The following is a 23,359-nucleotide window of genomic DNA, read 5'->3' on the forward strand; positions in this document are numbered from 1 at the left end:
AGTAGCCGACATTGTACATCTATAGGAAGATCTCTCTAAATCAGCCCTGAAGTTCTGCACCAAGCCTTGTTGGGTCTGATTGTTTCTAACCTTCCCTGTCTGCAAACACTGTCCCTATAGGAATTCTCTTCATGTCACTCAGTTGCTCCTGCCACTTGATTCCTACCAGAACTTCCTCGGACAACCAGAAACTCACACTGATCTAGATCTCTGAGCTGACCAGAAACAATACTCTTTCTGAGTCCTGATACGCACTGACACCATAAACCATCAAGTCCATCTTTTACATACATTCATGGTTTTTATATATTGGGAATTGAATATGGGCATTTAACCAACGAACTACATCCTCAGCCCTTTTTATTTTTTGTTTTGAGACAGGATCACCACACCAAGCACATATGAACATTTAATAGTCCCAACAAATCTTTCAGATATACAAAGTGTTAGATGAATTAGGTTCTTATTTCAGATCCCCCCCCCATAAGCTAAGTCTCCTGAAAGGCCCTGGACTGACCAGTTAAGCTACCATCCCCCTCTGATCGCACCTGGTCACTTGCCTGGGAGACCTGCCCCCTCCTGGTGCCCTTGGCCAATCAGTAAAAGAGACATTCCCCGCTGACCCCAAGCCAATTACCTGGCTGCACGACCCCCTTCCATGGGACTCTAGCCAATTAGTTCAAAGAGCATTTCTCCTATCCTATTGGCCCCCAATCTGTAACCCCAAGCCCCTATATAATCCTGATCCCAGCACATGCTCTCTCTCTACCCGGATTCTTCTTTCTCTCTCCCAGTCCGTCTGTCTGTCTGTCTTCCTTTCATACCAGCCCCTCCAATAAATCTCTTGGCTACAAGGTGGTCTCTGGTGTGGTCAAACTTTGTCCTTTCACAAAGAGTACTTTGCTAAAGATCTCCACGCTATGCGGAGCAATCTCAGACTGGATCCCAGGAAGTCTGACTCCATAAAACTCCGCGGGTTCTGAATGCAGGTCCCAGGAGTTCTGAAGACGCTGGCAAGGGATGGAGGAATACAGTGGCACCTCGGTCTTGCTCTTCAGGGATCATCTTAATTACAGAGTCCTGGGATGCCTTAAATTAGTGAAACGGTTTAGACATTAACCATGTGGGTTGTGATGAGTCTTTTTACCTTTAGCAGCTATTACTCCTTTCTTTCGGAACACTGTGGTCTTTGTACCAAGAGACTCACCCAGCAGTTTGGGGAGTGTCCCAGTGCTCAGCCAATGGGAGCGGTGCGACTGGCCCCGCTAGCTTCTGCTTCTTGGAAGCGGAGCGAGCCCAGACTCTCTGGAGCCGGTTCGCAAGCGTCCTGCCAAATTCAGATGGCGGCCGCCCTGCTGGTGCAGCCCGCCGGCCGCGGCTGCTGGGACGAGCCGCTGCGCATCGCCGCGCGCGGCCTGGCGCCCGGGCAGCCGCTCACGCTGCGCGCGTGCCTGCGCGACGAGAAGGGCGCGCGCTTCCGGGCCCACGCGCGCTACCGCGCCGACGCCCGCGGCGAGCTGGACCTGGCGCGCGCGCCCGCGCTGGGCGGCAGCTTCGCGGGCCTGGAGCCCATGGGGCTGCTCTGGGCCCTGGAGCCCGACAGGCCGTTCTGGCGCCTGCTGAAGCGGGACGTGCGCACGCCCTTCGTCGTGCGGCTGGAGCTGCTGGACGGCCACGAGCCCGACGCCGGGCGGCTGCTGGCCAGCGCGGGGCTGGAGCGCCACTTCATGGCGCCCGGCGTGCGGCGGCTGCCGGTGCGCGCGGGCCGGGTGCGGGCCACGCTCTTCCTGCCGCCAGGTGAGCCGCGCCGCCTTCGTCTCCCTGGGCCCCGCGCTTTGCACGAAGGAAAGAGATAGGTCCCAACACTCCAGACGTGTGTGATGGAAGGCGGCCGGGGAGGTGGCCCTGCTGCTCCCAGACAGACACGTTCAAAGACATCATAAAGAAAGGAGGACACTTGCACTAATTAAAATAAAATAAAAACCGGGCATGCACACATCACCCAATCGGCCCCTAGCCAATCTCTAACCCCCTCCCTCCTACCCATGCTTGGCTTCCTGATTGATATGTTTAAGTACATCATGTGCTTTACAGAGTTTCCCTTATCCCCCCTCTTACCCCCTCAGATACGTCACCTTCATTGCTCCTCTATAGGGTCCCTTCTTCATCTAGAGTTCCTCCTGTTACCCATTTCTCCCTAATATTTTGCACATTAAGAAAAGCATCTGATTTCTTTTTTGTGACATTTCACTGTAAATGCCATAATTTTGTTCTTCCTTATGGCTGAGCAAAATTCCATTGTGTACATATCCCGTAGGTTTGAAATCCACTCTTTCGTTGAAGGGCATCCTGACTGATTCCACAGTTGGCAATGATGAACTGTGCAGCTATGAACATGGTTTTTCATGCATTAGTTTGGTGTTTTGGTTTTTATTCTTTCTGGTAGATACCCAGAGGTGGTATTGCTGGATCATATGGTAAGTTCGTTTTCCTTCTTCTGAGGATCTTCTATACTGTTCTCCAAAGTGGTTGCACCAACTTGCAGTCCCACCAACAATGTATTAGAGCATCTGTTTCTCCACAGTTATTCCCACTTACTGAAAACCTGAAAGCCAGGAGTTGAGTAACTTTGACAAGATGATTCAGTCACAACTAATTTTTAAAAAAATAGAGGTCACTTGGGTCTGCGGAGAGATTAGGTGAGGCAGTGGCAGCTCCTATTGCTTCCTGGCCACACAGTTGAAGAAACCCACTAGCTCTTTGCTGTGAAGTAGGCCCCAGTTCCAGGCCTGCCACACAACAGACTCCGGGCCCGGCCCACTGGCTCCAAACCCGGCCTCACCTCGTGGCAGGCTCTGGTTACTATCACTGTGAGCATGACATTTACAGAGGTTCCTATTTTCCTCCATATATATATGGAGGAAGCCTATATATACATATATATGTATATAGGAGAAAACAGCATGTGTCATTTGCAGAAGCTGAGAACCCAATTCCCTAGGAGCAATGGACTTTATCTCCCCACTGAAAGTGGAAGCTCACAGCCTCACCATGGAGAATGGGATCCAAGTACACCCTGACCCCCAGTGCAGCACAGAGGAGCACAGCAGGCCATGACCTGAGGTCTTCCGGGACCTCCAGCACAGCGAATCAGCCCAGCAATGCAGGCGGGGCTCCCTCCAAGTTGTCCTGGACATTTTTTTTTACATAGTATGTTGTCCAGAATTCCTGCACATGTGCACATGTGTGGCAAGAGCAGTTTACTTTGGGGGAGATATTTTTAAAAAATTCAAGGTGGATTGGATTGGATCTTCCTGCCTCTCCTGAATACTGGCTGCCATCACTACCTCCATTTTGGTCCATTTCTGCAAAACTTTTTCTTAAATAGTATGTTGTTCAGAGTTCCTGAGCATGTGGGGCAGGAACAGTCTACTTTTGGAGAGATTTCTTCAAAAATTCAAGGTAGATTTGATTGGATCTGTCTGCCTCTCCTGAATACTGGCCGCCACTGCCACCTTCTTGGTCTCTCCTAGAGTATGTTGTTAAGTATTCCTATAAATGGGTGGCAGGAGCAGTCTGTTTTCTGATATCTTCTGGAATATCCTTACAAAATGTTACGGTTTGGGGGAGAGGGTTACTGTCTGGGGGAACCGTCCCCAGGGATCTTTGTTAGATCCCTGGGAATAATTCCCCAAAAATACCACAAAAAGATAAAAAAAAAAAAGTGCGGGTTCTTGTCCTGAGCTAAGGATAAGTATACAATAGCCCGGACTCTTGCTGAAGATTTAAAGAAGTTTATTAAAAAGATAGACATAGCCGGGCGTGGTGGCGCACACTTGTAATCCCAGCATTTGGGAGGCTGAGACAGGAGGATTGTGATTTGTAGACATCCTCAGCTACTTAGTAAGGCATTCCGTAACTTAGTGAGACACTGTTTCAAAATAAAGAATTAAAAAAAAACAGGCAGGGGATGCAGCTTGGAGGTTGAATGCCCCTGGGTTTCATCCCCAGACCCACACACACACACACACACACAAAAAAAAAAAATACAGAAGATAGTTACAGCCTCATGTACCCAAGGGTAACATGAGGGGGTAGTTCGAACGAATTCACTGAGATATAAAACACGGAACAGACTTTTTATACATGAAACCCTCCATCTTGTTCACATAATTCTGATGTAGTAGAAGTCCCTGTAAGGTACCTCCCCTTACTTTCCCCGCCAAGGTGTACTTTCCTGCCAAGGTGTCTCCTTTCATGAAGGTCATGGTCGAGAGTCGACCCCTCCTCCTATCTTAGCTAGATTATCCAATTATGTAAACCTGCCTTTAGAATGAGGATGCTGAAGTCCTAGTTCCCCTCTCCTATAGACTTGCTAATTACCTTTAGTAAAGCTAGGTTAATTTACATTGGAATAGTTGCCTGCTTCTAGGCAGAAACCAAGTCCTTTCACAGATTTGCCCCTCACCCAATATTTGGAATAGATTAATAATCAGAGATAGATTTCTCAAATCTTCCTAGGCCATTCCCAATACTGGTACACAAAAATCACTTTTATTGCAGTGGCAGCACCGGGCTGCAGTCTTGCCTCTAATTCCACCATTTTCCATTCTCTCCTATATTTCAGATAGGATGTGATGACTGAAAATGTTTCTGTGTGTTGTCCCAACGAGCTATTAAAATCTGTTGTCCAGGGTTTCTCAGGGGGATGCATATCCTATTCGGCTGCTACTAACCATCATTGCTGTGGTCGTGGTTGCCGCTGTAGCTGCAACTGCAGTCGCCACCATCTTCCTCCCTCTTCAATAATTTTTAATAAAAGAAAACAGTACTTGTCTTTTGCAGGAGTTGGGGGCCCAACTACTTAGTAGCAATGTGTTTTATCTCCCTGCCAAGAGAGGAGGCCCACAGCTTCACCAGGAGAGTGGGTTCTGCTGCTCTGAGTGCACCCAGCCCCAGTGCTGCACAGATGAGTGCAGCAGCCGGGAGCGCCTTGGCTCCTGGGATGCATGACACTGGCCAATTCAACTATGCGGGGCTCCATCTGATGTGCCCCAAATAATTTTCTTACAAAGTATGTTGTCCAGAGTTCCTGAGCACGTGGGGAAGGTGCAGTCTACTTTTGGGGAGATTTCCTCAAAAGTTCAGGGTGGATTAGAATGAATTTACCTGCCTCTCCCTGATGCTGGCCATTGCTGCCACCGCCATCTTGGCCCTCCTCCCGAGCATTTTTCTTACATAGTATGTTGTCCAGAATTCCTGAGCATGTGGGGAAGGAGCAGCCTTTTTTGGGGGGAGATTTCTCCTACAGTTCAAGGCGAGTTGGATTGGTTTTATCTACCTCTCCCCAATACTGTCCGCCGCTGTCTCTACCATCTTGCTCTGTCTCTTCTTTCTTATATTTTAGTTAGGAAGTCATGGCTATAAATGTCTCTATACATTGTCCCAATCAGATATTAAACCAAAATCTGATCTCCAGGGTTTCTCAGAGGAATCCCTGTCCTATTTGGCCACTGCCAGGCAATGCAACCGCGGCCGCCGCCATCTTCCCAGAAGCCCCCTTTTTAATTTTTTCTTTTGAAAGAGGGTCTCACTAAATTGCTGAGGGCCTCACTAAGTTGCTGAGGCTGGACATGAACCCATGATCCTCCTGTCTCTACCTCCCAAGTACTGGGATTGCAGGTGTGTGCTGCACACCCAGCTTGTGCTGGAGTTTATAAGAGACTACTAACTGTTTCTACAATGGCTGCATCATTTTTCATACCAGCAGCACTGTCTGATGCTCTGTATTCTCAGTGGCAATTGGCATTGTCTGTTTGGGGCAGGGGATGGCAATGTTTTTATTTTTTTATTGCTCTTATTGTGCATATACGAAGTATTTTTGATGCCCTAGAGAAACATGCTCTCTGTGAAAATCTGTGGGGCTTCAGGGCTCTGGGTAACATGGACTTGGGAACATGAATTTGGTCTAGGCTACTCTCTGGATATTTGAAGACCAAAAGCTCTTTCAAGCATTTTTGATTGTCAGTAATAATGTTGGTCCTCACCAAGTAGGCATTACATGGTTTTTGACACCACTGCAAAGACTTCCAGGAATACTTTAGTTTTGTGTTTTGTTTTGTTTTCTACCCAAGGACCTGGGCCCTATCCTGGGATTGTGGACATTTTGGGACTTGGAGGTGGCCTTATGGAGTATCGAGCCAGTATGCTGGCTGGGAAGGGTTTTGCTGTGATGGCTCTGGCTTATTACAACTTTGAAGACCTCCCCAAGGGCATAGAGACCTTGCACCTGGAGTACTTTGAAGAAGCTGTGAACTTCCTGCTCAGTCACCCTGAGGTGAGATCCTCTAAGTTTTATGGACTACCTGTTGGTCTCCTGTTCATGCCTGCTTTTTGTTTCACCCAGTTAATGCTTTCATGAGAGCCCCTTCCCCAACACCTACTGCCTTTTGTGTGTGTGTGTAGTGTTGGGGATTGAACCAGGGCATCCTACCTCTGAGCTATACCCCCAGTCTTGTTTTATTTTTACTTGGAAACAGAGTCTTACTAGGTTGCTGAGAGCCACACTAAATTGCTAAGGCTGTCCTTGAACCTGCTACCCTCTTGTCTCAGCCTCTCAAGTACTGAGATTAAAGCCTTGCGTCATCATACTGACTACTCAGTGCAATTTATAGTCTTTTTTTTTGTACTGGGAATGGAACCCAGGGGCTTGCTACCTCTGGGCTACACTCCCAGACCTATTTTTATATTTTTTTAGAAACAGGTTCTCACTAAGTTGCTGAGAGCCTCACTAAGTAGCTGAGGCTGGCTTGAACCTGTGTGATTCTCCTGTCTCAGCCTCCCAAGTACTGGGATTACAAGCATGTGACACCAAACCTGGCTCTTATAATCACTTCTGACAGCCGGGCATGGTGGCGCATGCTTGTAATCCCAGCATTCGGGAGGCTGAGATGGGAGGATCGCGGTTCGCGGACAGCCTCAGCTACTTAGTGAGGCCCTTTGCAACTCAGTGAGACCCGGTTTCAAAATAAAGAATAAAATATAGGGCAGGAGGTGTAGGTCGGAGGTCAAATGCCCCTGGGTTCCATCTCCAGACCCGAAAGAAAAAAAAAATCACTTCTGACAACTGCTTCTATGTAATTTTACATTACTATAATACTATATTTCCTGTTAGTAAAGATGTTGCTAGTTGATATTCTGGAATTCTGAATTTGAATATGTCATTGTATTTCACAGTGCCTCCAAACACATTTGAGAGTGCTAGGATTGAGAGAAGAAGAGAAAGAAGGGCATTACCATCTCCAGAAGATGCCCATCAATGAGACTCTGAGTCCAGTGACCCTCCCTCTCCTGGGGCCCCTGTGAAAGCAGAGTGTTAATCTGAAAGGAGGAATTTTACAAACAATGCCTGGAAACCAGGAATGTTCTGAGGCTTCTAGACTGAGTGTAGCAGAGGATAAGAGATAATCCCTGCTTACTTTTGTCATTCAGGGCTCAATGCAGATGGAAGCATTGGCGCTCTTAGAAAAGAGGTCGGGTGAGCTGGGCTGGATGGCACATGCTTGTAATCCCAGCATTTGGGAGGCTAAAACAGGAGGATCGCAGTTCGCGGGCAGCCTCAACTACTTAGTGAGGCCCTATGCAACTCAGTGAGACCCTGTTTCAAAACAAAGAATTAAAAAATAAGGCTAGGGGTGTAGCTTGAAGGTAGAATATCCCTCGGTTCAATCCCCAATATGGCAAAAAAAGAAAAGAAACTGATTGTGGTGGTGCGCCCATAATCCCAGCACTCAGGCCGAGACAGGAGGATCACAGATACTCAACCAGCCTCAGGAACCTTACGTAAGGCCCTCTGCAACTTAGTGTGACTTCTTTCCAAATAAAAAATAGGGTTAAGTATGGAGCTCAGAGGAAAAGTGCTTCTGGATTCTATTCCTAGTACCACAAAAAAAGAAAGAAAGAAGGAAAGAAAGAAAGGAAGGAAGGAAGGAAGGAAGGAAGGAAGGAAGGAAGGAAGGAAGGAAACAAGAGTTATAGACCAGCCCTATATGTATGTAGAGAAAAGTTAAATTTGGGTTTGATCTTTGCCAATATCTCATTCCATTACCTTGGCACCTCTGTTTTATTCTTTGAAAACCTGAGCTGAAGCCAGTTGTGGTGGCACATGTCTGTAATCCCAATACTTGGGAGGCTGAGATAGGAGGATCCCACGTTCCAGGACAACCTCAGCAAGTATTGAGACTCTATCAACCTAATGACACTCTGTTACAAAATTAAACCGGGCTAGGGTTGTAGCTTAGAAGTAGAATCCCCCTGGGTTCAATCCCTAGTACCAGAAAGAAAAAGAAAAAAAAATCTAGGGTTAGCCAGGTACAGTGGCCCACACCTGTAATGGGAGATTGAGACAGGTGGATAGAGGTTATCCTTGGCAACTTAGTGAGGCCCTCAGCAACCTAGTGAGACTCTGTCTCAAACTAAAAATAAAATAGGCCTGGGATGTAGCTTGGAGGTAGAACATCCCTGGGTTCAGGCCTCAGTATACCCTCCACACCCACACAAACTAGGGTGGTTAAATATTTAATTCCTAGCACTTTAGTGAGAAATTTTGGTTAAACCTTCTGTAATAATGTCTATTAGAGAAGCCACAAGGGGGGAAAAAAAAAACTGGTGTGAGAAGTCGACCAAATAGCCATTTGTTTATAGTAGAGGATGCTGGGATCCAGGACTGGAACAGTCCTTATGGACAGCGCAGCTCCAACCACCCTGGAGGGCTTGAGCTGGGAATGGAAGACAAGAAGAGAGCAACTACAGACAGCAGGTCCTCAGATTTTGCTGTGAAAGGGGGAAGAGAGTGAGGGCAGTAGCTAGAGCGGATGTGGGGGTCGTGGATGAATGGATGAAGTGCTAGAGCAGGAAGGAACCCAGGGGCCTGAGCCAGGAGAGACGCACAGAGGAGGAGAGGGCAGGAAGTGGCTGCAGGAGGGCGTCCCACGCACAGTGGAGGCTGGCTTTGAGCGGCTTGAGCTCAGCCAGAGAGCGTGATTCACAGGGTAGAAGGTAGGTTTGGCCGTGAGAAAATGAGAATGTCCTACCAGATAGCTTCTGTTTTCTCAGTAAAGAGAGAAGACATGCTCTTCCGTTTTCTTCTGTCCCTTTCTCAGGTAAAGGGTCCAGGAGTTGGGCTGCTTGGGAATTCCAAAGGAGGAGAACTCTGCCTCTCCATGGCCTCTTTCCTGAAGGGCATCACAGCTGCCGTCATAATCAACGGCTCAGTGGGCAATGTCGGGGGAACATTATGCTACAAGGACGAGATGCTGCCCCCCCTGAGTGTCAGGAGTGATCGATTCAAGGTGACCAAAGATGGCATCGTGGACATGGTGGACGTCCTGGGCAGCCCTTTGGAGGAGCAGAAGAGCTTCATTCCAGTGGAAAGGTCTGACACCGCCTTCCTGTTCCTTGTAGGTCAGGATGACCACAACTGGAAGAGCGAGTTCTATGCTCACGAGGCCTCGAAGCGCTTACAGGCCCACGGGAAGGAAAAGCCCCAGATCATCTGCTACCCGGCAGCGGGGCACTATATTGAGCCCCCTTACTTCCCCTTGTGCCGGGTCTCCATGCACTTCCTTGTGGGACGCCCTGTGATCTTTGGAGGGGAGCCCAGGGCTCATGCGATGGCCCAGGTGGATGCATGGAGGCAACTCCAGACTTTCTTCCACAAACACTTGGGTGGTGAAAAGGGGATGATTCCAGCAAAACTCTAATTTTTATTTGATTCTGAGGCATCTCTGCTGTTGTTCTGTCTTGGGATTCGCTGCCACAATTAGTGTGTGTATATGTATTCTGTTTTCTTTTAAATACTTAAAGCTGGGCATAGAGGCTCATGCTTGTAATCCCAGTACTTGGAAGGCTGAGACAGGAGGATCACAGTTTTGAGGACAGCCTCAGCTACTTAGTGAGGCCCTTCACAACTTATTAAGACTCTGTTTCAAATAAAAAGACTAAGAAATAGGTCTGGGGGGTGCATATCGGAGGTAGAATGCCCTTGTGTTCCTTCCCAGTACTACAATCAATTAATAAATAAATAAGCAAATAGATTGACAGATACATAGATCCTTAGAATCTTTTCCCCACAGAATTTTTTCTTTTTCTTTTTGATGTTACAGGGGTTCCTCGAAACCCTTCTACTTTGGGCTACACTCCCATGCCAAGACATCCTGCTGCCTCGGCATCTATGTGTTGAGACCCCACTCCACATAGTAAAATCAGCAAGGACGCCCCGAGAAGGAGGTATCGTCTCTGGCTAAAGTACCCCCCACTTTTAGATACCCTTCACTATTATTTCTTTTAACTTTCTACACGAATTGCTCCAGTGATGTGAAATTAGGACTATAAAAAGAAACTGAGTCCGTGGAGATAAACTTTCTAATAATTTGTCTAAACGTCCTTGGCTCTGCTCAACAATAATGAGAGACTGGCCAGAATTCAGGTACTGTGATAAGCACCCCAGCTGCAGCAATCACAAATGGCCTCCGACCTTCATCATTAACTCTGGCAAATCCTGCCAAGAGACAGAGAAAAACCTTGTGTGTGACCTTAAAGAAACAACTTAGCTGCCCAAATACAATAGACCCAAAGAAAAAGACTGTTAACTTTTACCTCAGTGTGAGCACTCCAGGAGACAGAAAAAATGGCCGCATAGTTAGAAATGAATATGACAAAATAAAGGACAGACATTCTAAATATATGTATGTATGAAGGAAATGAAATACCGTAAGAGTGGGAGGAGCATTTTTGCATGAGGAAGAGCTTATCATAAGAAAGTCCCAACTGGGAAAGAAAGGAATTAGAAAGTTAGAAGCAGGTTGCAGAGAGTTTGTGACAGGGAAGTGGATTATTAAAGATAAGTGGATTCTTTTAATAGGCTTGTTGTTTAAAGAAGAGTGCTCAGCAGTTAAGAAAATACATCTGACAATTAGAACTAAAAACCTTGTGGTGTTGTTTGTGGTATTTTGTCTGCCAAACTGTGTTGTGAGTATGCTTAAGCTTTCAGATTCAGAAGATAAGATGCCAATACCTGAATTACCAAATCTCCCCACACTTGTTATATGAACTGAGCCCAAAAGATGGAAAGTTCCAGGAAGGGTTAAAAGAAGATTCCCCTGAGAAGCTCCCAAGCCTTGACTATCCTGGGAGGCTGCCACCTGGAGCTGCTTATCTGCAAGACCTTGGAGAGAAACAGAAGTTAATTCTTCAAAGGCCAACAGCCAGCTGAGAGACACCCACCCCCCTTTCTCTTAACTTTACTGGTGAAGTGTATAAATTTCTTGGGTTTTTCATAATAAAGTGTCATTGGCTCAAGAAGCCTTTGTCCACTTCAGGTTTCTTTTCCAAAACGTCGTAACTAAAAACTTGAGGAATTCATAGAGGGAAAGGAACCGCTGCAGATAAGAATCTGCAGAACGCCGCCTGCCTTTTGACCCATCTTTCTGAGGCCCCCGACCGCTAGTGGACTTGCCCCCCACAGGACTGAACCCCGCCGGTAACAACTGGCGTCCAACGTGGATAGATAACAGGTCGGACCCAGAAAGGTAAGCTATCTCTCCTCTTTATTTCTCTAAAAAATTTCAGGCAAAAGGATAGGCTCTCATCAGAGTGGTGCAGACTCGCCGATAAAGGACATCGGTTAAGTACGAGCAATTACTACTAAGTTGAAAAGTTATGGGGCATTCACAATCTAGAAATAAGGAATTCTTTGTGTCAGTGCTTAGTCATATGCTTGAGTCTTGAGGACTCAAAGTTTCAAAGAAAAATCTCACGGAATTTTATGATTTTATTTTAACTGTGAGCTCTTGGTTCCCTGAGGAAGGCAGCCTTTCTTTACGGGACTGGAAAGAGGTGGGAAGAGATATAAGAAAACATTATGAACAAAAGGGCCCTAATGGAGTGCCTGTACAAGCTTTTAGTTTGTGGTCTCAAATTAGAGACATCCTGAGTGAAAAATCAGAATTGGAGTGTCTTACAGAAGAGACACCTTCAGATAATGGCAGAAATGAATCTGAGCCGTTAACAAAGCTCTCTCAGGATGAGCAAGGATGTAGCTCAGATAAATCTTCAGAAAATAAACAGAAAAAACTTGGAAATTCTGATGATTGTGATTTAGACAACTTGGCATGGGAGACATGAAAAAGAGGCGAACGGAGATCATGAGAATGAATCCGTTGGAAAGATTTATCCTGTAGTTGCCTCAGCTCCTCCCTTGCCTATTAATCAAAACAAATCTCTGCCTGACCCAGGCTTTCTGGGAGCTATGAAAGAGGCCAGACAAACAGGAGACAGTTCTTTTGCTTTTCCTGTAATACACATTAATGAACAGGAACCTGACTGGGAACCTTTAACACTAAAAACTTTGAAAGAATTACAAACAGCTGTTAAAACTATGGGACCAACTTCCCCATATACCTTACAGATAATAGAGATGTTAGCAAATATGTGGCTCACACCTTTTGATTGGCATCAAACGGCGAAAGCAGTCTTGAGCCCTGGACAATATGTCCTATGGAAAATAGATTATGAGGATCGAGCAAATGCTCAAGTACAATTAGGTTCATCAAAAAGGGGAACTAAACCCACCATGTCCATGTTTATGGGCAGAGATGATTATTCATCTCCCCGATCACAAGTGAAAATTCCTAAAGATGTGTTACAAGAAATTTCAAAGATAGCTGTACAAGCCTGGAGTAAGCTTCCTTCTAAGGAAGGCAAACCTACGGTGCTAACAGGAATTCATCAAAAGCAGGATGAGCCGTATGAAGATTTTGTAGCTAGATTACAGGAGGCTCTGGAAAGGATGATGCCTCCTTCGGAGGCTAGTGACATTTTGCTCAAACAATTGGCATGGGAAAATGCTAACAAATACTGTCAGGAACTCATACGACCTATCAAAAAGACAGGCAGTATACAAGATTACATTAAGGCATGCTTAGACGCCTCACCGGCAGTCATTCAGGGGATGGCGTATGCTGCTGCCATGCAGGGAAAAACATTTGATTCATTTATAAAAGATATTCATAAGGGGACTCCTCGAGCTGGAAAAGGAGCATGTTTTTCATGTGGCCAGCAAGGACATATGCGTAAGGACTGTGAAGTAACTCATAAGACATTTTATAATAGCAATACTAAGAAACAACCAGATTTGTGTCCTCGTTGTAAAAAGGGATATCATTGGAGAAAGGACTGTAGGTCGAAGTTTCATAAAGACGGATCTCCGCTGGCGCAGAAATCAAAAAACGAGCTGAGGGGCACACCCTCAGCCCCGTAAAAGAAAGAGGGATGTATAACAATAATTCAGAACAAAAAAGGCCAACAATATTCAATATTCCTCGAGCCACTCCTGACAGCGCAGGATTAGATTTAGCTGCAGGAGGAGATTATATTTTATCAAACATTGATGGAGTGCAACTAGTGCACACCTTAGTGAAAGGCCCTTTACCTCCAGGGACCTTTGGCCTTATAATAGGTAGAAGTTCTAATTATAAGAAAAATTTTGAGGTGCTTCCAGGAGTTATAGATGCAGATTATGAAGGTGAAATTAAAATAATGGTCAGACCTTTAAAAGAAACAATTCAAATACATAAGAACCAGCGAATAGCTCAATTGTTGCTTATGAAATATGTTAACACTTCAAATCCTGTATTAAAGTTAAAGAGAGGCACGGAAGGCTTTGGCTCCACTGATGTTGTGGCCTGGTATCAGGAAATCACCCATGATAGGCCACTTAAAAAATTATTAATACAAGGCAAAGAATTTGAAGGCCTGCTAGATACAGGCGCTGACCGATCCTGCATAGCAGCAAGGGATTGGCCTTCCTCCTGGCCTGTAAAGCAAACGGCCTCTACCTTGGTAGGATTAGGATCAGCTAATAATGTTAAGCAAAGTTCAGCCCTGCTGAAATGGAACTGTGAAGACAGAGAGGGATTGTTTCAACCTTATATAATAGCTTCTCTTCCATTTTCATTATGGGGAAGGGACATTATGGAGGCTATGGGAATGCATTTAACAACTATAGATTCCCTTGAGGAGCAAAATTTTTCATAGGGGCCACTGATGACTTATATGCAGAAGCAATATCATGGATAACTGATGAGCCTGTGTGGATTAATCAGTGGCCCCTAACTCAAGAAAAAATACAGGCTGTAGAACAACTAGTGCAAGAGCAATTAGAAAAAGGACATTTGGAAGAATCAAATAGTCCTTGGAATACTCCAGTCTTTGTCATTAAAAAGAAATCAGGAAAATGGAGACTGCTCCAAGACTTGAGAGCTATAAACAGCACAATGCGTGATATGGGTGCCTTACAACCGGGACTTCCATCACCAGCAGCGGTCCCTAGAGGGCACCACATAACTGTTATTGATCTACAGGATTGCTTCTTTACGATAAAGTTGAATCCTAAAGATTCACAGAGGTTTGCGTTTAGCATACCCTCTAGTAATTTTAAAAAGCCTTGGCAAAGATATCAGTGGAAAGTCCTGCCACAAGGAATGAAAAATTCTCCAACCTTGTGCCAAAAGTTTGTAGATAAGGCAATCCTAAAAACTAGAACAAAATTCTCAAATGCTTATATAATTCATTATATGGATGACATTTTGTTGGCTCATTCAAAAAAAGAAATAGTAGAAGAAATTCTTAAGCATTTGCTTCAGCAATTGACTAAGTATGGCCTTCAGATAGCACCTGACAAAGTTCAACAAAATAGGCCTATAAATTACTTAGGAAAAGTAATATATGATGACTACATAATGTCTCAAAAGATGCACATTAGATTGGATAAAATAAAAACATTAAATGATTTGCAAAAATTGTTAGGGAATATAAATTGGGTTAGACCTTACTTGAAAATTACAACAGGTGATTTGCATGTTCTGTATGAAGCTCTTAATGGAGACCCAAATCCTAAATCAAAAAGGGAATTAACTCCAGAAATGTTACAGGCATTGGCCTTGGTAGAAGAGAGGTTACAGGAAGCTAAAGTCAAGCAAATAAATTATGAAAAGCAATGGGATTTTTTGATATTCCCTACCACTTATACTCCTACGGGGTGTTTGTGGCAGGAAGGTGTGCTAGAATGGATACATTTGCCTCATACACAAGTAAGAATGGTGGCTTCTTATGTTTTGTTGTGTAGTCAATTAATTATTAAAGCCAGAAATAGATCAAGAGAAATGTTTGGAAGAGAAATGCATAATATTGTGATTCCATATACTAAACAACAGTTTGAAACGTTACTGCAAAATGATGATGATTGGGGTATTGCTTTATTAAATTATTTTGGAGAAATTAAATTCAATTTACCAAAACACCCTTTAATAAAATTTGCCAGAGAAGTACAATTTATTTTTCCAAACACTGTATCTGTGGAACCTTTAAATGAGGCTGTTACTATATTTACTGATGGATCTTCAAATGGAAGATCTGTGGTTTATACACCAGACCACCCACCCATAATTCATTATAGTGCAGAGTTTTCTGCTCAGCAAGCAGAAATTTATGCTGTGATATTGGCTTTAACACATTGGAAACAAAAGATTAATTTGTATACAGATTCAAAGTATGTGGTTTCAATATTTCCTGCTATAGAAACAGCTCTATTGTCTGGACATTCAAAAATTATTACCTTATTGGAACAATTACAAAAAATCATTCAAGGACGTAAAAATAAAATTTTTATATCACATATTGCTGGACATTCTAATTTACCTGGGCCATTAGCTCATGGAAACGCTATGGCTGATTTGCTTACCAGGGAAATCTCAATAAATAATGTCATAGAGCAGGCACAATGAAGCCATGCATTGCATCATCAAAATGCTTTAGCTCTAAAAAGAATGTTTCGTATTACCAGAGAACAGGCTAGACAAATTGTTAAAATCTGTGAACAATGTCCACTTACTCATAAGATACAGAAAATGGGAGTCAACCCAAAGGGCTTAAAGCCTCGAATGGTTTGGCAGATGGACGTAACCCATGTACCTGATTTTGGAAGATTGGCATATGTACATGTAACTGTGGACACTTATTCACATGCTCTCTATGCTACAGCTAGGAGTGGAGAAGCTGTTAAAGATGTCATACAACATTTGATTGCCTGCTTTTCCTATTTGGGAACTCCTAAGAAAATTAAAACTGATAATGCTCCAGCATATACATCAACTGGTTTCAAAAAATTTTGTGAGAACTGGGAAATTGAGCATGTGACAGGAATACCTTATAATCCTCAAGGGCAAGCAATTATAGAAAGAACTCATCAAATCCTAAAGTATCAATTGTTAAGGCAAAAGAAAAATCACTATTTCTCGCCTCATCAGGCTCTACATCATGCTTTATTCGTATTAAATCATTTAAACAGCAATGATCAAAATCTCACTCCCATGCACAGACATTGGGAAGAAATGCCTTTGACTAAACAGCCACAAGTACTTTGGAAGGACCTGCTTAGTGGGGTCTGGAAGGGGCCGGATGTTTTGATAACCTCGGGAAGAGGGTATGCATGTGTATTTCCACAGGATGCCTCATCACCCATCTGGATCCCAGACCGACTCATCAAGCCTTTCCAGGCGAGAAAGACAGAAAAGGAGGAGACAAAAAATGAGGATGAAGGGGATGATGCTGGCATTTAAGCACTTAAACCTTTCCTCTACACAGGCAAGAGCTACAAGGGAGGCAAGTACCCCCACCTGGAATCAACTTCAGAATCTCACTAAGAGAGCAGAAGAAGCTGTAACTTCTGCAGGGAAGGTTGTTACAGTGGAAAATATGTTTTTAGCAATGTTAGCAATTATTTCTTTGCAGGTACCTAATGCAGAGGGAGTCAGTTATTGGACCTATGTACCTGACCCTCCCATCCTACATCCTGTGGGATGGGGAGACAGTGATATTATAAAGGTTACAACTAATAATAGTTATATATTAGGAGGTATAGAGGATAGTTCTATTCCACTGGTATCAAAAACAATAAATTATGAAGGAATGTCTGATACTACTCCAATTTGTGTCACCATGTCAGGAAGGTCGCCTGCAGGGTGCCTTCCCTTAAATTATAGAACATTTTTGACTGATGCTCCTGATTATGCTGATAAGAAACGGACAAAGCGTCTGATTTGGGAACTGGAAATGATGACGCTAGGATATCATAATTTTAATGATACATATTTGGAAAGGAAATCGCACTTGCCCAACTGTGCGCAGACATACAAAGACCCAGATCAGTTCTGGAATGCTTTTAATACCAGACCAAAATGGCTTCAATGTAGCTTTAATAAGGCCGCCGTTTTCATACCCAGTGAGTCACAAGACCAAATTCTAGATTTCTCAGTGTCAAGTCCATCTTATGATTATACTCAGTACTTAAGGAATAATTCTAAAAAATTCAATAATTATCAGCCACAAACTCTAGGGGAGCCACTGCGAAGATGGTTCACTCCAGGCTGGGTGGCACCGGTGTTTATAACTCATTCTCCCTTTTACAATGGAATAGGCATTCAACCTGAATTGTTTCGTCTCTTTGCGGCCTCAAATATGATTCTTTTAAAGAAGCCTAAAGAAACTAATTCTGCTCCAATTGGAGTTAAAACATGCATACAATATCCTATGGGAATTTTAGCTGGTAAACCTGAAAATTTAGCTATAAATAGATTTGGAAGATCTTATCATATTTCATGCAAAAGTTGTATATTTACAAATTGTTTAACATCAGAATTAAATAAGCAATACTCTGTGATTATAATTCTTAAAAGACCACAATATGTAATGTTACCAGTAGATTTAAAGGATGATCCTTGGTTTGAAAATCCAGCTTTACAGACACTTAAAGAATTGCAATATTTATTGCGTCCGAAACGTTTTGTCGCTGCTATATTCTTAGGTGTGAGTGCTTTGATCATGATTTTAACCTCATTAGCAACTGCTACTGCGGCCTTAGTTCAGGAAATACAAACTGCTACTTACATAAATGACTTAAGTAAGAATGTCTCTCTAGCATTAGCATAGCAAGAGATTATTGACAGAAAATTGGAAACAAAAGTAGATGCCTTAAAACAAGCTGTTCTGGGGCTGGGACAGGAAATACAGAATATAAAAATCTTATTGTCCACACGCTGCCATGCCAGTTTTAAGTATATTTGTGTTACCCCTATGCCATACAATTCTTCACTTGATTGGAATAATACTAGAAATCATCTGTTAGGTATTTGGAAGGATACAGATATTACACATAATTTGCAGCTTTTACAGTCTGACATCACTATTATGAGCAAAGCGCATTTGGATGTTGAAAATATTAAAACTTTGGCTAATTCTTTATTGACAGGTTTAAAAGAACTTAATCCTTTCAATTGGACGAATAATATAATTGGCTTTGCAGTCATTGGAGCAATTTTATTTTTCATACTTCTCATGTTTCCAATTGTCTTTCGCCTAATCTGTCGTTCTATCTCTACCATTCAACGTGAAACCTATGCCTTTATTTTAAAATCAAAAATGGGAGAAATGCCAAGACATCCTGCTGCCTTGGCATCTATGTGTTGAGACCCCACTCCACATAGTAAAATCGGCAAGGACGCCCCGAGAAGGAGGTATCGTCTCTGGCTAAAGTACCCCCCACTTTTAGATACCCTTCACTATTATTTCTTTTAACTTTCTACACGAATTGCTCCAGTGATGTGAAATTAGGACTATAAAAAGAAACTGAGTCCGTGGAGATAAACTTTCTAATAATTTGTCTAAACGTCCTTGGCTCTGCTCAACAATAATGAGAGACTGGCCAGAATTCAGGTACTGTGATAAGCACCCCAGCTGCAGCAATCACAAATGGCCTCCGACCTTCATCATTAACTCTGGCAAATCCTGCCAAGAGACAGAGAAAAACCTTGTGTGTGACCTTAAAGAAACAACTTAGCTGCCCAAATACAATAGACCCAAAGAAAAAGACTGTTAACTTTTACCTCAGTGTGAGCACTCCAGGAGACAGAAAAAATGGCCGCATAGTTAGAAATGAATATGACAAAATAAAGGACAGACATTCTAAATATATGTATGTATGAAGGAAATGAAATACCGTAAGAGTGGGAGGAGCATTTTTGCATGAGGAAGAGCTTATCATAAGAAAGTCCCAACTGGGAAAGAAAGGAATTAGAAAGTTAGAAGCAGGTTGCAGAGAGTTTGTGACAGGGAAGTGGATTATTAAAGATAAGTGGATTCTTTTAATAGGCTTGTTGTTTAAAGAAGAGTGCTCAGCAGTTAAGAAAATACATCTGACAATTAGAACTAAAAACCTTGTGGTGTTGTTTGTGGTATTTTGTCTGCCAAACTGTGTTGTGAGTATGCTTAAGCTTTCAGATTCAGAAGATAAGATGCCAATACCTGAATTACCAAATCTCCCCACACTTGTTATATGAACTGAGCCCAAAAGATGGAAAGTTCCAGGAAGGGTTAAAAGAAGATTCCCCTGAGAAGCTCCCAAGCCTTGACTATCCTGGGAGGCTGCCACCTGGAGCTGCTTATCTGCAAGACCTTGGAGAGAAACAGAAGTTAATTCTTCAAAGGCCAACAGCCAGCTGAGAGACACCCACCCCCCTTTCTCTTAACTTTACTGGTGAAGTGTATAAATTTCTTGGGTTTTTCATAATAAAGTGTCATTGGCTCAAGAAGCCTTTGTCCACTTCAGGTTTCTTTTCCAAAACGTCGTAACTAAAAACTTGAGGAATTCATAGAGGGAAAGGAACCGCTGCAGATAAGAATCTGCAGAACGCCGCCTGCCTTTTGACCCATCTTTCTGAGGCCCCCGACCGCTAGTGGACTTGCCCCCCACAGGACTGAACCCCGCCGGTAACACTCCCAGACCTATTTTATATTTTTATTTGGAAACAGGGTCTCCTTAAGCCAGTGAGGCTGGCTTCAGAACCTGCGCGATCCTCCTGTCTCTGCCTCCCAAGTGGGGGGATTACAATCATGTGCCACCTCGCCTGGCCCCAAATAATTTTTTATGTGTGATTGTCATACTGGGGATGGAACCTAGGTGCATTCTATTTCTAAGCTATACCTCCAGCCCTATTTTATTATTTCACTTTGAAACAGAGTCTTACTAAGTTGCTGAGGCTGGCTGCAAACCTGCAGTCCTCCTGTCTCAGCCTCCCAAGGACTGGGATTACAAGCGTGCCCAGCTTCCCAAAAGGATATTTACAAACTGAAAACATATTCACTTGGAGAAAGGAGTGAATCTGCACACAACACATAAGATACAGAAAAAACTTACTTACTCTCCCCAACCATACAATGGACATCGCTTTAGCTCTGAAAAGAAAAATGAGTAACACTATAACAGTGCCTGCTACATAATTGGAGTTGAAGAATTATTTGCTAAATGACTTAATAAATAACTGTAAGAAATGTTTATACAGTGGACCTTTATGCCTGTGGGTTAAACATTGTGGATTCTACCAACCAGGAATTTTAAATATTTGAGAAGGACCCGGCATGGTGATACATGCTTGTAATCCCAGTACGTGGGAGGCTGAAATAGGAAGAATCACAGGTTCAAAGATCTATGAACTGAATGATATCCCCATTAACCTGGTGAAACCCTGTTTCAAAATTTAAAAAATAGGGCTGGAGTGTATCCCAGAGATAGGAGGTCTCTGAGTTTAATCTGTAGTACCAAAGAAATTTTTTTGAGAAAAATGTTGTCCTTGACATAAACAGACATTTTTATGGCATTATTCTCTAAAAATTATAACAACCACTCACATAGCACTTCCTGTTTTTTTTTTTTTCCAACTAAGACAATGTAGTGATGTCAAATTAATTCCTGCATGGTCATAAGAGATGAGTCTGAGATGTCCAGAGAATTTTGGGCTTCAGCTTTCTTTTTTTTCTTCCTTTTTTGTAGTACTGGGGATAAAACCCAGGGGCATGCTACCTCCAAGCTACACCCCCAGCCCTCTTTTTACTCTTTATTTTGAAACAGGGTCTCAATGAGTTGCAAAGGGCCTCACTAAATATCTGAGGCTGGCTGCAAACCATGATCCTCTTGTCTCAGCCTCCCAAATGCTGGGATACAGTGTGTGCCACCACGCCTGGCTTAGGGTTCAACTTTTAAAGGGCTTCAGGGAGAGGTGAAAACAGAGTTTAATTAAGACAGGAGGATCACAAGTTTGAGGTCAGCCTTGGCTACTTAGTGAGACCCTGGCTCCCAACTGACAATAAAAAGGAGCCGGGCTTAGTGGTGCATGCCTATAATCCCTATACTTGAGAGGCTGAGAGAAGGATCACAGACTCCAGGCCTGTCTCAGTAATTTGGCAAGACTCAGCAACCTAGCGAGACACTGTTTCAACACAAAAAATAAAAGGGCTGGAGGTATAACTTGGAGGTCGAATATCCTTGGGTTCAATCTCCAGTGCTACACACACACACACACACGAGCGTGCACACACACACCAGAGAGAGAGAGAGAGAGAGAGAGAGAGAGAGAGAGAAGAAAGAGATAATCTACAAAGCTGAGTGGTTCACATCTGGAAGGCTGAGATAGGAGGGTCACAGGTTTGAAGCCAGCCTCAGCAGCTTAGTGACACTCTCAGCAACACAGCAAGACCCTGTTTCAAAATAAAACCTGGAAGCTGGGGGTGGTGGCTCATGCTTGTAATCCCAGCATTTGGAAGGCTGAGACAGGAGGATTGCGGAGGTTTGAAGACAGCCTCAGCTACTTAGGCCCTTTGCAACTCAGTGAGACCCTGTTTCAAAATAAAGACTGAAAAATAGGGCTGGGGGTGTAGGTCAAAGGTAGAATGCCCTTGGGTTCCATCCCTGATACCGCAAAAATGAAAATAAAAATAAAATAGGGCTGGAGTTGCAGCTCAGAGCTAGAACATACACCCCTGGGTTCAATTCTCAGAAGAAAAGAAAAGAAAGTAAGAAAGAAAGAAAATCCAGGTATGTGCTTGTAATCCCAGTACTTGGGAGTCTAAGACAGGAGGATTACAAGTTTGAAGCCAGTGATGGCAATTTAGTAAGGCCTTCTGCAACTTAGTGAGATTCTGTTTCCAAATAAAAAATAAAATAAAGCCGGGCGTGGTGGCACATGCTTGTAATCCCCGCGCTTGGGAGGCTGAGACAGGAGGATCATGCAGGTTCGAAGCCAGCCTCAGCTGGCTTAAGAGATCCTGTTTCCAAATAAAAAATATAAAATAGGTCTGGGAGTGTAGCCCAAAGGTAGAAGGCCCCTGGGTTCCATCCCCAGTATCACCACAAAAATAAAAAATAAATAAGGCTAGGGGTATAAATTGGAGGTAGCAGGCCTCTGAGTTTAGTCCCCAGTATTAAATCAAAAAAGATTGAATGAATTAACGCACAAGCACAGTGATAAACGCCTATAATACCAGTAATTTGGGGCCTAAAACAGAGAATAGCAGGTTCCAGGCCAGCCTTAGCAAGTTAGTGAGACCCTGCTTCAAAAATAAAATAAATAAAATATAATAAAAATAATAATGGTAAAAGGGCTAGGGGTGTAGCTCAGAGGTAGAATGTCCCTGGGTTCAATCCCCAGAACCAAAACAAAACAACAAAAAGAAAAAAGATGAGTGCACCTCCTCGCTAATGGGGATTGATGGGGATTGAGCTTGTATTGATTGTTAATAAGGGCAATTTTAACTGCTAATAAGAACACGTTTTCATACTTAAGAAGAACAATAAAATCCTTTTCTCTGTCTCTAAGTTGTCAGCCAAGGGCTGCAGCCAGGGTTAACATTGTTTAGCTAAAAGTTGACTGTTAGCACAGCTGAACACTGAATGTTAAAATACAAACACCTATACTTACAAAAAGAATTATAGAGATTCTCACAATAGTTTAGACTAAAGTTAAAAGATGAAAAAACGAGCTATATTAAACCAAAAAATATATACTCACCAAGGACACAGGTAAGCGATACATGCTTCGAACTTCAAAATGGGCAATACCATGTATCCCAGATCTACTTTATATTTTATTTGGAAAAAGGGTCTATGTTGCTGAGAGCCTCACTAAGTAGCTGAGGCTGGCTTTGAACCTGCGCAATCCACCTGTCTCAGCCTCCCAAGTACTGGGATTACAAGTGTGAGCCGGGCAAAGTTACAAAAAGCTTACAAAGCAGAGATAACTGAGGGGCCTGCACCTTTGGGGGCGGTGGGAGAGGACTATTTATTGGCTAAGCAGGATAGGAAGGAGATAATTTTTTTCCCCCGTACTGGGGATGAACCCGGGAGCATTCTACCTCCAAGCTACACCCCCAGCCAAATGTAGGCCCCTCGAAGCTGGGCCTCCCAGTCTCCAAA

At 43.5% G+C, this 23,359-nt stretch overlaps 1 protein-coding gene across 1 annotated transcript; it reads left to right on the forward strand.

Annotated features, from left to right (window-relative positions):
- Positions 1–1,340: 1,340 nt before the first annotated feature.
- On the forward strand, positions 1,341–9,761 carry LOC308271329 (acyl-coenzyme A thioesterase 1-like; the record flags this gene model as incomplete). Its single annotated transcript, XM_080707617.1, has 3 exons — positions 1,341–1,797; positions 6,135–6,337; positions 9,162–9,761. The coding sequence occupies 3 exons, from the start codon at positions 1,341–1,343 to the stop codon at positions 9,759–9,761; spliced, it is 1,260 nt and encodes a 419-aa protein (XP_080563743.1).
- Between the last annotated feature and the right edge of the window lie 13,598 nt (positions 9,762–23,359).

Source organism: Muscardinus avellanarius, assembly GCF_963383645.1.
Source record: "Muscardinus avellanarius genome assembly, chromosome: 12".
In the NCBI taxonomy this organism is placed as follows: Eukaryota; Metazoa; Chordata; class Mammalia; order Rodentia; family Gliridae; genus Muscardinus; species Muscardinus avellanarius.